Source organism: Aulonocara sp. 'chitande type north' Nkhata Bay, linkage group LG4 (genome assembly GCF_057382095.1).
Source record: "Aulonocara sp. 'chitande type north' Nkhata Bay isolate Kocher_YH1m ecotype deep benthic linkage group LG4, A_spYH_male_GT1.1, whole genome shotgun sequence".
NCBI lineage: Eukaryota > Metazoa > Chordata > Actinopteri > Cichliformes > Cichlidae > Aulonocara > Aulonocara sp. 'chitande type north' Nkhata Bay.
The window spans coordinates 37,103,892-37,120,359 of record NC_141347.1 but is presented as its reverse complement, the minus strand read 5'-3'; the positions used below and the strand labels follow the sequence as shown (position 1 = coordinate 37,120,359).

Genomic DNA, 16,468 nt, shown 5'->3' with positions numbered 1-16,468 from the left:
ACGCACCACCACACATTTCCTATAATCCTATAATTCCTATAATTTATAATCCTTATCTTTATAATCTCTTCTGCTATTTGCACATTCTTTACTGTAAATTTCTAAGTTAATTTGTAAATTTTTGTAGTAAATTGTAAATATTGTAAAACTTTTCTTCTGTCATTTAATGGTCGGGCATTGTACAGCTACAAGCATTTCACCCCCATGTCATACTGTGTATGGTTGTGTGTGTGTGACAAATAAAATTTGAATTTGAATTTGAATTCTTATGTGATCTTGTGAACTTTGTGAGTCCAGCAACGAACCACTCTGACTAGATTGTATCCTGTCATCTCAACAAGAACAAATGAAGTTGCTGAGTTTCATGCAGATGCTACATGATTTAATTATGTTCACCATAGAAACATGAAATTATTTAGTTCAAATTACAAGTTTGAATCTTGTACATGTAACAACCACCCAGTAGGCTGCTGGGGGACTCCCATGATGCACTGGGTGTTTCTTCTTCACTCACTATGTGTTAATACACGTGTTTAATCATTAGTTATTATTCATGTCCAGTGTTGGGACTAACGTGTTATTAAGTAACGCGTTACAGTAACTACGTTATCATTGTGGTAACGAGCACGGTAACTAGTTATTATGCCAAAATCAGGAACGCGTTAGTCGTTACTGGGATTTAGATAGGCTCGTTACTCGTTACTTCCTGTGGTGGCATCGCGGAGCTTCCACAGATTCAGTAACATTAGCAAGTGGTGGAGGCCAGCAGGAGGAGAGACCCGAGGCGGCCGCCGGTCCAAGTGTGAACTGAACTTCAGGTAAGAAGTTATGACCTGCAGTCTCTCTGGGTCAGATATGAACCAAGTGTAGGTGGAGTTTATTTTCGTTATGCTGACTTTTTTCGTACTGCTACTAGCTAGCATGACGGAGTTTCTATACAGCTGGGTGGTGCTATGTTACTGATGTTGAACTTTATTTTGTTCATAAGTTATTAGAGTTGCCAACCGTCCCGTCTGGTATTCAGAGAAAATATTACGCGTTTCTTATTGAGGTGAAAAGGAACAGTTTGTCCCGTAATTCAGTTACTGTCACGGTCTGGCTGGCAGACCGTCGGGATGTGGGGAAGGAGGACCCAGGCGCGGAGCTCAAAGTTCAAGCAGTGCGTTTATTTACAGAGGGTGATATCAAACAACAATAAATCCCCGTGTTTTTCCCCAGACTCCCGTGTCGTGTCCTCCAAGTGCTCTCTGCTCCCGTGTCTGCACTCCCGGTGCTCGCTGCTCCTTAAGCCTTCCACGCTCCTCCTGCGGGAAACAATAGCGGCAGCAGTCAGGACACTGAACAATGGCAGGCATACACTACACGACCAAAACCTAAACTGGGTAACTAACGTGGAGTCCCAAGCAATGATCCCGCGTCGGTGGGAGCTCCAAGACTCTCTTAAGTAGCTCCCCCGACGAGGCCTGATCAGCAGCAGGTGTGTGGCTTCGGGTGTGGCCAGTCCCCTTGCAGGGCCACACCCTCCAGGCCTGACGCCGCCTATAAACAAGTGCTCAGCCACCCACACACACACACACACATATACACAAGCACAGAGAAGGGGAAGCAACACCAAAATACACAACAATAACACAGGTCCATGACTGCCCAGGGGTCCTGGGTCGCCCAGTCCCAGGACCCTGACAGTTACAATGAAAAAGACACAAAGCTGGATTTATTCTGTCTTTGCTGCACAGCTGCCTCTTCTTCTCTCATTCTCCCCCCTCTCTCTCCTGTTTCTACTTCAATCATGAAACTGATCAGTGATCAGCTGATCGTCTCTCTCGTTTGTTTATCGCCCACTTTGCGCCAGAAAGAGGAAACCAGCGGATGTCGCGCTAAACAACAGCAGCACGTTAAAGCTTGATCAGCTGTTGTTAGAATTGATTTAATATTAATTTCAAGTATCAGCTGATGTTTGCTGGAGCCACAGCTGTAAAGCTGCTGGTCATGATATGGTTTGTATATCTGGTGAGAGGGAAACATGAAGATGAAACCAGGAGATGTCCTTACTGAATCATCAGAGCTGTGATGGAGAAACAGGTTTACCTTTTAGGTGACATGAATGAGTTGAAGTTTTGAACTGTTTCTGAGAGACAAATAACACCAGGATCCTTTTTAGGTAGCTGACAGCTGGTAACTGTGCAGGGGCGGGTCTAGCAAAGTGTTGCCAGGGGGGCAGGTAGGGCATTAACAGGGAGAGGGGGGCACAAAGAAATACTTTTCTTTCTTATTCTCATTTAAAATGTCTAGCTTTTAAAAAATAATTATCTGAGTCTTACAACAAACGATTGATAGATTGATGCATATATACCATCAGAACTGTGTACATCACTGTCACAACAGCGTTTGTTTTCATTCAAAGGCTTTATGAGTTTTCCTATAATGGTGGGCCGCTCTCTAGTCAAAGTGCCCGGGCCGATTTATTTGTCCCAGTCCAGCCCTGTATGCAGCTCATCTGCAGTCTGGTGTTTCCTACATCTTCCTATTCAGAAGGCAGAATTTCAGAGTTCTGAGTACAATCGAAAGCACCACGACTGCAGTTTTTGTGTTGGATGTAAAAGGCGCACATGACGCTGTGACGTAGGCTAGAATCATGGCAGCAGTCAATGACGGTCCAGGCGTGGGGTTTCTCTCGTGGAAATATGCACATTATCTTTTTCTTTCTATTGGTAGGTGGCACAGTGCACTGTGGCAAGTAAGCAAGCTAGAAGACTGGCAAAGTTATGGAAGCAACACATTAACAAGAGAATTCTGAGTAAAACCAAAGTTACTTTCCCTAAATAAATGGTAAATGGCTTGTATTTGTACAGTGCTTTACTCGTCCCTAAGGACCCCAAAGCGCTTTACACAACCAGTCATCCACCCATCCACACACTGGTGATGGCAGCTACATTGTAGCCACAGCCACCCTGGGGCGCACTGACAGAGGCGAGGCTGCCGTAACTAGTTACTTTGAAAGTAACGAGTAACTTGATGTAACTAAGTTACTATTTTAAAGTAACTTACCCAACACTGTTCATATCTGGCTCTTCCACAGCACGTCTTTGATGTCTTCTTTCTCTCAGCTGGTCACGTGGCTGCCCCTCCTTGAGCCTCGGCACATCCTGTGGCTGCAGAATTAGCAGCAGCTCAGGAAACAACACCTACAAAGTGTTTTCAGACCCACAGAGCTGCAGAGCATGATGGGACCTGGTGATGAACTGGAGCAAAGGTCATGCTAACATGTTTAACAGGGAGGACGGTAACAGAGGGAACGATCGGGACAGTGAGCTGCAGTCATCACAGAAACACTGTTTACACAGACCCACAACATTGTGTCAGTGTTGTGTAATCTGTTCAACACAGAACAGAGACGTGATAAGAAAACCTGATGAAACATGATGAATCCTCAAGTGTCAGTGAGAATAACAGAAAGGGAAAAGTGAGTCGTTGGTCATGAGAAGTGGGGCTCAGGAGGGAGCAGGTCACCTGACAACCGAAAGGTCGCTGGTCTGATCCCTGCTGCTCCAGCATCTGTGCTGGTCATGTTACTATGGTAACCCAGAGGAGTATTAATTTATTCATTAAATGAGACAATCAGTCAAAAGTCAATCAGTCATTTTTAATCAGCAGAGTTTTTGGGATCATCACATAAATTTAAAACCAAAAACGCTGAACAAGTTTCTACAGTGTTTCCACTTTTCCTCTCTCACTTCTTCTTCTTCTTGGTCTCCTCTCTGGGCAGACATGCTTTCACTTCCAGCAGCTGAAACATGAAACACGAGTTACACTTTGCATGTTCACAGCGATGCACGCGTTTGTAATTTTACAAGATTATAACTGATGATGCTGTGACAACATGTTCTGTTGAAATAACTTCACCACAGCTGACACAGAACAATACAAACACATATTTTAAAGCCCCCGTGCGTCACTTCCTTCTATAGACTCTTCATATTAGTTCATCCATCCTCTGCTGTGTTTCCTCCTTTCCACAGTCCAGTCGTGACTGTTTACTCCTGCTCTTTGTGTCCTGCTGCTTCCTGTTTTACTTTGGTGAGCTCGTGCTCCTTGTGCAGTGTCTTAAATTTGACTTCCTTTGTCTCTTAATCGGTTCAGCTGTGTTCCCGTGTGTCTCCACTTCCCTGATCACCCTTCAGTATACTGGCTGTGTTTCTCTCTGTCCCTCATCAGAGCATTGGTGCAGCTGTCCTTGTGTCTCAGTGTTTTTTCTTCGGTATTTTGTGTTTTTGCACTTTTGCATCCATCTAAATAAATCACTCGTTTTCTGTTAAGGTCTTTTCCTGCTGCTGTCTGCATCACTCTGCACATCCCTGAGTCTGCACATCACTCCTGACACAGTGCAGCTTTTTTCTGTTTTTTTTACATTAGCGTTAATCATTTTAAACCAAATAAATTTTTCACCACAGAGCGTATAAAAGATGGACACGGTGCTTTCTGTATTGTAAGGTAAAGACCCTGCAGTGATACAACATATGACTGTTAGCCACCTTAAGCTAGCCTGTTACCTTGGTAACATCTGTCTTGTCTTTAGTAATTAGCTTTAAACATGATAAAGTTTGATGGTACCTTCAAGACATTTAGTCAAACATTTCTCTATGAAGAAACGTTTCAGACGATCTCATTGGGAACATAATCCGTAGCTATCAGTAGTAAAAGTTGTAGTCGTCACTAAACCCCCAAACCTCAGGGACGGGGTTATCCTCTGAGGAGCATGAATATAAAATCCCATCGTTGGTACTTCAGTCTGGACCAAAGCGACGCGCCAACAAACACCAACTCACACCGACAAACTACAAGAAGCACAAAACACATGAAGTGTAACAGAGTCTGGTTCAGATGTGTTGTAGTGACCTGTGACGCTGTGACGTGGTCCACTTGTTTCTAAAGCAGCAGAAGATCAGAACAAGGAGAATGAAGGGCAGACTCCTCAGGACGAAGATGACAGGCGATGATGAAGGAGCTGAAATTCACACAAAACAAAGTTCAGCTCTTCATTCGTTGCCCTGCAGCAACCAGAATTATTGTCTGAAGGCCAAGAAAACGCCTAAAAGATTCCAGTTCCTAAGTGGATCATTTGCTATACTGGACTTCTTGACTGTCATTTTTTATTCGATCTTTATTGTTATTATTGTGATTTATTTTTATTTTGGTTTTTTCTAGTTGAGTTATTACAATGAGAATGGACAGCACCGGGCACAGGAACGAAAGAGAGGTTGGGCGTTACCAGCAGTTTGTTTGATCACCTGCACAGAAAGACAACAAGCAAAAAAGAAAACAGCACAGCGACGACCAACACAGACCAACTGACGTAACAGTAAATAATAAATACTGAATGTTACTGAGCAGCACGCAGGACTGATAGAGCACAGGTGTCAATCTCTGGCCCGCAGGCCAAATTTGGCCCGCAGCCTAATTACATTTGGCCTGCGAAGCCATACCAAATTACTATCAGAGCTGGCCTACTGGTATCATACAGCTAATGTATATATTGTTTAGTATTAAGCTTTGCTTGTTCCATATTCAGTTTTTCAGCAAAACCTGTTTGAGTCCATAAGAAAAGATTCATTCTTATATCTGGAGGAAGATTTTTTTTCATATAAATGTTAGCCCGCGACTTTGTTCCAGTTTTGAATTTTGGCCCACTGTGTATTTGAGTTTGACACCACTGGTTTAGAGGCTCAGCCAACCAAGACAGAGTGTCTGTGACCTGTGTGTGTGAGCGCGCTTATGTTCGTAAGATTCCTCCATGTAGGTGTCTAATAGTCCCCGCCCCCCAGGTCATGAAGCAGGCACGGAGGAGACCTGGCCCCCAGAGAACGACAGCCCAAGAAGAACCACCTAGAAAGGAGCTGAGGAGAGCTCTGGATGGGAGTCACCGAGCAACCATGATGCAGAAGCTGCATCGATGAGCCTGCGGTCTCTGCTGGCAGCCAGTTATGCTAGAGTGACCTGAGCCCTCGGGCCCAGAGACCTGAGGTCCGAGGTCCCTCCACGCCCCAGAAGGTGCCCTACCGAGCCATGTAGCCAGCAAACCTCTGCCAGATAACAGCTGGAGTCAGCACGGCCCGTTCACAACCCTCGATGTCGACATGTATTTAAAATTGAGATGTGGGCACCGGCGCCAGAGATGACAGATGTCTGCCCACCCCCAAGGCACAGTCGCAACTGAAGTTAATGTGATGTCACAAGTGTGCACCACTGCCCTCTGTGGAGTGTGGGAGACGCTCCACAGAAGGCAGTGTCCATGCTCACACTGAGACGGACCTCATGTCTTTACCTCCCTAACTCAGAGTAATGTTATGGCTCGACTCATGTATGATAAGACAGCAGCCGAGCTTTGTAACGTTGGTGAAGAGTGTGTTCATTAAAGGATGAGCACTGTGGAGTTTCCAGTACCAGTGTGGTCGTGAGTGCGTCGCCTCCTCTCAACCACTGAGTCTAACCCACGTTACAGTGTGTCAGCTCTTCCTTCGTTCTTTATCATCACCGTAGTTTCACTACAACAAATGTGTGACAGCGTTTAACCTGTAAAAGACGACATTCACATATTTTGGAGGCGCGCTGGTCACCTGTTCACTTACTGGAGTCTGTGTGGTTGTTGTTGTTCATCGTCTTCTCTCCGACTGTGATGATGGTCCCATTTCCTGTAGCCTCAGTTAAAGATGGAATCTCCACAGTCACTTTACAGATGTACGTTCCTGAATCCTCTGTTCTGATGTTTGAAATGTTCAAAGGTGAGCAGGTCTTTGCCTCCTTTTTCAGAGACCCATGAGATTGATTTAATTTGGCCTCTCTCTTAATGACTGTTTGATTTTTCAGCCAGTTCACTCTGAATCTTTCAAACGTTCCTGCCCAGCAGCAGGTGATGTTTACTGTCTCTCCCTCCATGACAGAAACATCTGGACTCTGGGTCACAACAAACATGCCAGATGAAACAGCTGCAAGAGACACAAACCTGTGAGTTATTATCATAAATAAAGGCGCCATGGTCAGGTTCTCTTTTACACAGATCATTTCACCACATGAAAAACATCACACCCAGACTTACAGACATTAAGTCATCACTCACGACCAAAGAAATCGATGAGAAAGAAATTTCAGAAACAACTTAGCTTTGGAGTTTTCAGTGTAATGAGATAAATACGATATTAAATCAATAAGCTGTGTTTCTACTCACGCCAACATGAGGTGCAGACAGAGGTGAAAAGCAGGCTTCTTAGTAAGAGCTTGATGTTCTCACACCTTTTCATCACCGTTGCTTCATCTCTCACAGCTCCTCTGTGGAGACCCACAGCTTCTGTTCCTCCCTCAGACAGCACTCAGCTGTAGAGAAGTTGTGGTTTAGACCACACACCTCTGTCTTCTCACGGCTGATGAAGGCGATTCAAAAACACACTTTTATATATATATAAGTATAACATCAGAAAAGAATGAGTGCAAATATATTTATGCTAAAAAAGCCTGATAAAAGCTGACTTTGAGTTGGCCTCTGTATCATACAGATGTGGTTTCCACTCTGACACAGCGAGCTCCACAGCGGCACCTGCTGGCCACTTTTAGCGACACAGACAATGCAGCGTTCTGAACAAGACTACTTGTTATACCAGATTATCAATCATTGTGATCAACACGTGTTGGATCCCAAAGAAAGAAAGCGCTGAGATGGGGAACAGCGATGTCCAGATGAAGCCTTGAAGCTTTCAACTGCTTCCAAATAAAAAAGGTGTTTGTTCTGGAGATGTGCACACATCGCCCCCTGCTGGCCAAAACATTTACTGTCATTTGAACCATTTGTGATGGACTCCTGGTTCTACTGTACCAGTGTGAGCACAGGAATGGTCGCTGCCTTAAAACCACCTTAAAACCAGTATAGGAAGAAGGAAAGCCAGTGGAGGCTTTGGGGAATGTCCTCGAGTGGTTCAGATTTTATTTGTGAAGAAGTTCATGAAGTCATGCTTAACGCCACAGAGCTCTGGCTCTTTGTCGGCCTGGCTACAGAGCTGAAGAGAAACCTGGGATTAGTTTTATCTAGTTTTATGGAGAGCTTTTTTATAGAGCATCAAACTCTTCCTATTACCTGCTGCTCTATAAAAGCAACAGAAAACAGATTTTATTGATAAATTAAAGTCAACAGAAAGAACTTTGTGTGAAAATGGAACATTGTTTGAATTTACATCAGTTGTCACCACAACCCAGCAGAGTTTGTTTAGTTCTCTTTTGGTACTTCTGCATATTTGATGAAGCTGAAATCTGTGGTTAGTTTTCATAAAGGGACATTTGTGTAAATGTAACGCAATCTGTACTTACGCCAAACCTTTAATGCGTGGAAATCAGGACTGTTGACCTTGGGCAGTTCACTAGGTGTCAGTGTCATCAATTTCACCCCGATGTTTAACCCAGAATCACAGTTTCTCTAAAAATAGGTTACAAGAAATCAAATGTATCCCAAATACCTGTATCCTGTCAGAAGCTAGTTTCGTAAAGGAGATTGGTAGTAGCTGCTCCACCACAGGAACAATAAGGCTTCCTGCACACAATGGACACCACACTTACTTAACATAAACACATTTATTAGACACAATTTTAAATAATAAACCCCTTTTTTTTGTAGTGTCTTTCCACTCAGTGTCATAAGAAAAATAAAATAAATAAATAAAAACAAATATGTATCCTTTAAGGTCCTTTGGCCAAAAGAAAATCACCTGAGCTCAGGGAAAAATAAAGCGCATCGTTGGGGCCCTTTGAATTGTTCCTACCGCTCTGTTGGAACGGTGTAGCATCCAATAATAGCATCCAGCAAGCAGCAACGACCATCTATTTGCCAGGACGGTTCGGCAGAGTCATCAGATGAGGACTTCCACAAGGCAGTTCATCCAGTAGGATCCAGGGCACCAAAAGGGCAAACAAACCAGCCTACACACAAGTGTGCAGAAGAATTAACTGAAATGTTCATAAGTCTCAGTACCACTGACTCAGTGTCCATGTCACTAATGGCTTATTTAACAGACTTACCATTATAATAATACAGGTTTGTCAAAATAAAAATATAACAGAACATAAATGCTGTTAACAATGCTTATTAATGCTGTTCTCTTAGGCATAACATAATAACACTGTAACTGACCTCGTGTCGGCCGCCATTTCAGGACATTAGCTAGGCTCACTTAACGGCTAGCTTGCTAACAGTCAGCCAATAACACACGTTATACAATATTTAGCCTCTTTCTTAACAACATGACAGCGGTAGATTTGATACCTCGCTGCAGTATAATAAGGCACAAAACATTTCATACGAACATGAGCTGCACGCTAACTCACCAGAGGAGTTCGTGTAATGGCGAATGCTGTCGGACTCAGCTCCGCTTCACGTTTGTAACTGCTACAAGACTTTTTCCTAACAACATATTAAATCATTAGCTTCACATATAAAGGTTTTTAAAACTATTTACAGCAACTCAAATGTCTACTGTACCCGAATTTCCAGCTCGTAGAGGGCACGAGAGCAGCATGCGCCTCATCGGACGAACGGAAGGAAAAACTCTGTAGCTGGACTAGAGAGTGGCTATGCACACGGCACAGTGGTGCGTTCAGTGACCACAAATAATCAGAAATCCCATACTCAAACAATGATCTGGGTTACACTCTCCCCCTCTAAAGTGCATGAGTCTCTGCATGCACACTTGACTTAACAGGTGTGTGAAGGAAAGTGCTCTGAGAGAATACAATTGCGAAACTCTGACAAAAAGGAACTGAGAGCCAAAATTAAAGGCTCACCTAACTCATCATAAGTTAGTTTACGAGGTTGGCGTCTCTCTCTCCCAGAACGCCGCAACTCTACTGTCTCTGGCTCTGAACTCTGCTCAGCAGTGTCGCTGCTTTCTTGATTCATTTCAACAGGTTCTGTTTGTTCAGGAATGTCAATAACAACCCAACCTGGACCTTCATCAGATGGAATGGGAGATGTGGTCACCTCATTGCTTTCTGAGTGTAACAAAGGCTCAGGTTCAGAAACATGACTGGGTGTTTCTCGTGCGTGTGACTCGTCTTGTGGCTCTGCACGGGGCAAACTAGAATGCACATCCCCAGTGGACAGCTGAGGTGTGATAACCTGCCTTTCAGTCTGGATAAAAGGACCTCTGGTTATTATTTCTGGAACCACAAAAGCTGGATACACTTCGTCCTCATCACTGTATACCTCATCTTCCTGACCATCAGGGTTATCAGAAGATTGTACTTCTCTTTCGGCTTTGTTCCTTGGTTTCTTCCCTTTAGAGGGCCCATGAGATCTGCTCCCTGCCATTTCTTCCACAGGTAAGAACCCACACGGTAGAAGGAGATCCCTGTGTAAGGTGCGTTTTGGTCCGTCTCCCAACTCGGGTTCCACAACATAGACAGGGCCATCATTGATTCGTTTAACCACAACATGTACTTTCTGTTCCCACCTGTCTGAGATTTTGTGTTTACCTCTGATACTCATGTTCCTAACCAAAACCCTGTCACCTGCACAGAGCTCGGCCACTCTAATCCTCTTGTCAAACCTAACTTTATTCCTTTCTCCGATCTTCTGGGAGTTTTTTGCAGCTAGGGTGTAGCTCTCCTCCAGACGTTGACGAAGGTTGTTCACATACTCTGAATGAGACTTATGGTTGGCATTTTCAGGTTGGATACCTAAGACTAAATCAATGGGTAGTCGGGGTTGTCTGCCAAACATCAGTTCATAAGGAGAGAAACCAGTTGTGTCGTTCCTCGTGCAGTTATACGCATGAACTAAGGGTTTAACAAAGTCCCTCCAGTGAGATTTGTCTTCCTCTTCCAACGTACCCAACATATCAAGAAGTGTCCGGTTAAACCTTTCCACCGGGTTTCCGCGAGGATGATAAGGTGTAGTGCGGATTTTGTCTGCTCCTATCAAAGCACATAGCTCTTTGATTGTGTGAGATTCAAAGTCTCTACCCTGATCACTGAGTAGACGACTGGGAAACCCATAATGAACTATGAAGTTCTCCCACAGAGCTTTTGCAATGGTCCTGGACTTCTGATCTTTAGTTGGCACTGCCACAGCAAACTTCGTAAAATGGTCAGTGATAACTAATATGTTCCGGGTGTCTCTGTTGTCTGGCTCAACTGACAAATAGTCCATACAGACGAGTTCAAGCGGGTAAGTTGCTATAATATTTTCAAGAGGCGCTGCCTTCTGAGGCACTGCTTTCCTCCTGACACAGCGTGGACACTGTCTGCACTTCTCTTCTACAGACTTTGTCATCATTGGCCAATAGAATCTGGAACGGGCAAGATGCAGTGCTCGTTCAAAACCAAGATGACCAACTTCATCATGCACTCCACGCAACGCTTTCCCTCTGAACTGTTCAGGTAGGACTAACTGCCATACAGTGTTGTCTCTATTTGTCCATTTCCTGTACAATACTCCATCTCTCATTTCGAGTCTTCTCCACTCCTTGAGAAGGAGCCTAACATCAGGAACTTCAAGGTTTGTTTCTCTGAAGCTGGGCTTTTGAGCTCTTTCAACGAAGGTAATGACACGTGAGACAACCGGGTCATCCCTCTGAGCTTTATACCAGTCAGAGCTTGTCATAGATGGTAATGTGTCTTCTCCAAATACATCCGCAACTGTTGAGGGATCAACAGCAAGAGACTCTACAGCCAAAGGTTGTTCTAGATTTGAACAGTGCTCGATCTTTGACACCACAAGATGGCGTTGACATAAGGCAGATACCACCTCGTGACTCATCTCGTTGCTCACCTCTAGAAGACGGTTTTTCATGTCATCAACTCTCTCCCTTTCTTTGATGAAATCCTCATCTTCAAAAGGAGGAGCTTGTGGTCGTCGGGACAGCCCGTCTGCATCGCGATTGGCATGACCGGCCCTGTACTTAACGGTGAACTGATAAGTAGACAGCGCAGCTAACCAGCGATGACCAGCAGCATCTAACTTTGCAGATGTCAGTACATACGTGAGAGGATTGTTATCCGTCACAATGGTGAAGTTAGCGCCATAAAGGTAGCTGTTAAACTTCTCACAAACTGCCCACTTCAAAGCTAGAAATTCAAGCTTGTGAGTGGGATAGTTTCTCTCACTTTTGGAAAGTCCTCTGCTTGCATAAGCCACAGCTCTCAGCTTCCCGTCCTGCTCTTGGTAGAGCGCTGCACCCAAGCCTTCACGACTGGCATCAGTGTGCAGGACATATGGTAGCTGTGGGTTGGCAAAAGCAAGGACAGGTGCCGATGTCAGTCTCTCAATCAAAGTCTTAAACGCATTTTCACATTCAGGTGTCCACTCCTCTCCAAAAGGTAAGTTAATGTTTGATGGTTGTTTGAAATGTTCTCCAAGATACACTTTACCCCTCTTTTTGGGTGAGTAGTAACCAGCCGTGAGACTATTTAAAGGCTTTGCGATCTTTGAGTATCCATCAATGAATCTCCGGTAATAACCGGCAAAGCCTAGGAAACATTTTAACTCTCTCTTGTTTGTAGGACGAGGCCATGTTTTCAAAGCTGAGATCTTATCAGGATCTGTGTGAACTCCTTGGGCATCAACCACATGGCCAAGGTACTTCACCGAGGGCCTAAAGAAATGACATTTTTCTGGGGACAGCTTCAACCCAAAGTCCCTCAACCGGTTCAGCACCCTCATGAGTCTCACCTCATGTTCCTCCAGGGTGTCTGAAAACACAATCAGATCATCCAAAAACACAAGTACCTCACTCAAGTTCAAATCCCCAACACACTTCTCCATCAGTCGTTGAAACGTACTTGGGGCATTTGTAACGCCCTGAGGCAGGCGATTAAACTCATAAAACCCAAGAGGACAGACAAAAGCAGTTTTAGCTTTATCTTCCTCGGCCATCTCAACCTGATAATAGCCTGATTTGAGGTCCATGACCGAGAACCACTTGGCACCACTAAGGGCCGTGAAGGTCTCCTCAATGTTTGGGAGGGCATAAGCATCCCTAATGGTCCGTGCGTTCAACTTGCGATAATCAACGCACAACCTGATTGAACCATCCTTTTTACGCACAACTACTATTGGAGATGCGTAGGGGCTCTCTGACTCCCTAATAACCCCTGCATTAAGCAGTTCTTTGAGGTGTTGCTTGACAGCTTCTCTGTCACTTGGGTGGATGGGCCTCGACCGTTCCTTAAACGGCGTGTCATCGTTCAGCCGAATGTGGTGTTTTACCACAGTGGTGTGACCATAAGACAGATCATCAATCGCAAACACTTCTGAAATAGACTTGAGCTTGGTGGTGATGCGCTCTTTCCATTCTTCAGAGATGGGTGACTCATCAAGATTAAACTTAAGCTTCTCTCCATCAAACTTGTCATGAGAAGAAGCATTTGAAACAGGCACCAGGGGTGAAATGTGCTGGGCTACACATACCTGGGCAACTGTACTTCCTGGTTGCAATACAATACTATGCCCACTCAAGTTCTGCAAGACGACTGGAACCTTACTCTTAGCTTTGTAAGGGATGTCTATCAAAGCAGTTTCAAGAAATAAACCACCAGGTAACTTGTCGTGTTCATTTGGTTCAAGGACGAAACTTACGTTAGGAGTGTTCTTTCTCAGCCTAACATCGCCCATTAAACAGCACTTGTGGTTGGCAGGGATGGTGACTGGTACTTTCCCGTGCAACCTCACTGGGTGTATGTGGCAATCATCCATTTGTTTAGCCAAGTGCTGGAGAACCAGTGCTACATCTCTGGAACACAGTCTGTGAAGGAAATCTGGACCGTCACGTTCAGATAACTTATCATGGAGTCTTAACAGTGCATTGGTACCAATCAAAACTGGTATTCTGCTGTTAAAATGGCACTCAGGCACAACAAGAGCCAAAACAACCAACTCTTCCTCTTTGCCTGTAATGTTGTGAGGAAAAGTGATGTGGGTCTCAACATAACCAAGGTAGGGAACGTGCTGTCCACCTGCACCCTCAATCTCAAGCAATGCTTGAATGGGCTGAATGGGGAGATGTGCCAGCTTATCCTTGTGAAATGATTCGGAGATTGTAGTGACTTGTGAACCACTATCCATGATAGAGTTGCATTGCACACCCTCAACCAAAACAGAAGCTGAACAACGAGGACCTATCAGACCGGGTGGCAAGCGGGATTGGGAACTGAAATCTTGAACCGTTGTCTGGGTCTTTATTTTGCTCTGAACACCAATTCTTTGGTCACTTGAGGCGGGACTAATGCTGGTCTCAGCTCCTGGACGTCCCACAGCAGGAGCCGCTACAAGTTTAAAGCAAAAGGCTCAGTAACCTGTTGGGCTTGGAACCTTCCTTGCTTTTCCTTTAACTCAGCATTCTTCTGGCGGACTAGTGCCTGGTTGGGTTCATTTGGGCATCGAGCGGCAATGTGGTTATCTTCACCACATCTAAAGCAGAACCATGCCTTTGGCATAGAGGGAACCTTAACTGGTCTCCTGGCACTGCTATTTCTTGCCGCAAGGAAGTCTTTGCCACTATTATTCTCTTTAGGACATTTTTGGTTCTGAGTGAGCTCTCTGAGTTGTTTAGACAACTCATCTATTTTGCTTTCAAGTTTAACAGTTTCTTCTTGCCTCTGTTTTAACGCTGCACTAAGCTCACTGTCAAAAGGAGAATTCTTGGACCTTTGACTCAGTTTCTCTACCTGCTTTGAAAGCTCATCCATTCTCCTCTCAAGCTTAGATGCTTCGCTCTGCTTTGCAGTCTGTGTCGGAACGGGCTCATCATCATAGGAGGGTACATCAAAAATGGAGTGGGCATGTACAGCTGCTTTTGTAGCACCCAGATGTTTTTTCATCCTGTCTAGCTTTGCAGATCTACGACCTTCCTCGGTCCTCAACATAAGGAGTAGATCTGGGAATGTTGGTGGACTGTTCTTTTTGTTTTCTAGTTGGAGAGCTATAATGAGACTCTGGTCCCAGCAGCCTCTAATAAACTGTCTGAGTAGGTGTTCGCTCAAACTTTCGACAGAGACTCCCCCTCTAGAAATAGCTCGAGTAAGGAGGCTATGGAGTCTGTTCAAATATGCTGAGGGCTTTTCTCCGCTATTCTGGTTGGAGCTGAGAAAGGTTGCAAATAACTCTTCTCCGTCCTCTACAACACTGAAAGCGGAATCGAGCTGCCTAACATAAGCCCTGGGTGGTGAACTCACACCAAGCAACTTAACAACATCGGCTGCTGGACTTAGCAAACTTTCAAGTATTTTCCTAACCTTTTGCACATCACTAAGAGAGCAATCACTGACAAGAAGGTCCACTTGTGTGCGCCATGTTTCATAGTCTACCTCACCATTGGGCCTAGGAGCACGGCCAGAAAAGGTGCGCAGTCTGGTTTGTGTAGACCACGGGGCTGTTGAGTCATTTCTGATAACGTGCTCAACGACAACTTTTTGAATCTGAGGTGGGTTAAGGAGACTGCGGTCGATATTAACAGGGTTCACCACAACACTATCAGGTGCATTGTGGGTCTGTGTGTAGTGATTAGGTTCATCATGATCACTAGCTACAATGTCATGGAGGGATGTGTCACCATCCTGAGCTGTGTGTGGCTGTGTGTCAGGAATCTCAGAGTTATGTCGAACTTCTTTGACCTCACTCTGAATAACACTCAAGAAACCTGCTTTACCACTATCTCCAACAGCCTTCAGTTCTTCTAAATATCTACGAGCTAACTCCTTGCCTACCTCTTCCTGAGCAACATCTCGAATGGTTTTGACAGACCAACCGATAGCAGGATCCTTGGGGCTCGGCAAGTCGCCTAAGATCTGGGGGTTGATCTTGGAAATGGCTTGATCGGACAAATATTGTATCAGGACTCTACCCTCTGGCTGGTTTGATTCATCTGGAATTCGAACTATCCGAGAAACTTTACCATTTACTGAAAAAACACTAGCAATGTCATCATCTGTGTAAATCCCTTCAACGCCAGTCACAAAAAGTGAGCACTGGCCATCTACATCAAAACGTCTGCAAAGATCCATGTCCAACACAATAGGGTCAAGGAAAAGAGGTAGGTGTTGTGAGCTGGAAAGTCAAGGTGCTACTTTTCACCAATCTCCTGGCTGGCTCGCCACTTGTAACGCAATCTGTACTTACGCCAAACCTTTAATGCGTGGAAATCAGGACTGTTGACCTTGGGCAGTTCACTAGGTGTCAGTGTCATCAATTTCACCCCGATGTTTAACCCAGAATCACAGTTTCTCTAAAAATAGGTTACAAGAAATCAAATGTATCCCAAATACCTGTATCCTGTCAGAAGCTAGTTTCGTAAAGGAGATTGGTAGTAGCTGCTCCACCACAGGAACAATAAGGCTTCCTGCACACAATGGACACCACACTTACTTAACATAAACACATTTATTAGACACAATTTTAAATAATAAACCCCTTTTTTTTGTAGTGTCTTTCCACTCA

The 16,468-nt window shown here is 44.6% G+C and overlaps 1 protein-coding gene across 1 annotated transcript; it reads right to left on the bottom strand.

The window, feature by feature from the left end:
* Nucleotides 1-3,483: 3,483 nt before the first annotated feature.
* LOC147333264 (uncharacterized) lies at nt 3,484-8,573 on the bottom strand. Its single transcript, XM_086290331.1, has 5 exons — nt 8,499-8,573; nt 7,223-7,415; nt 6,627-6,983; nt 4,897-5,005; nt 3,484-3,787 (listed from the first exon to the last, which is right to left on the bottom strand). The coding sequence occupies exons 2-5, from the start codon at nt 7,293-7,295 to the stop codon at nt 3,775-3,777; spliced, it is 552 nt and encodes a 183-aa protein (XP_086146457.1). The 5' UTR covers nt 7,296-7,415; nt 8,499-8,573; the 3' UTR covers nt 3,484-3,774.
* Nucleotides 8,574-16,468: the final 7,895 nt, after the last annotated feature.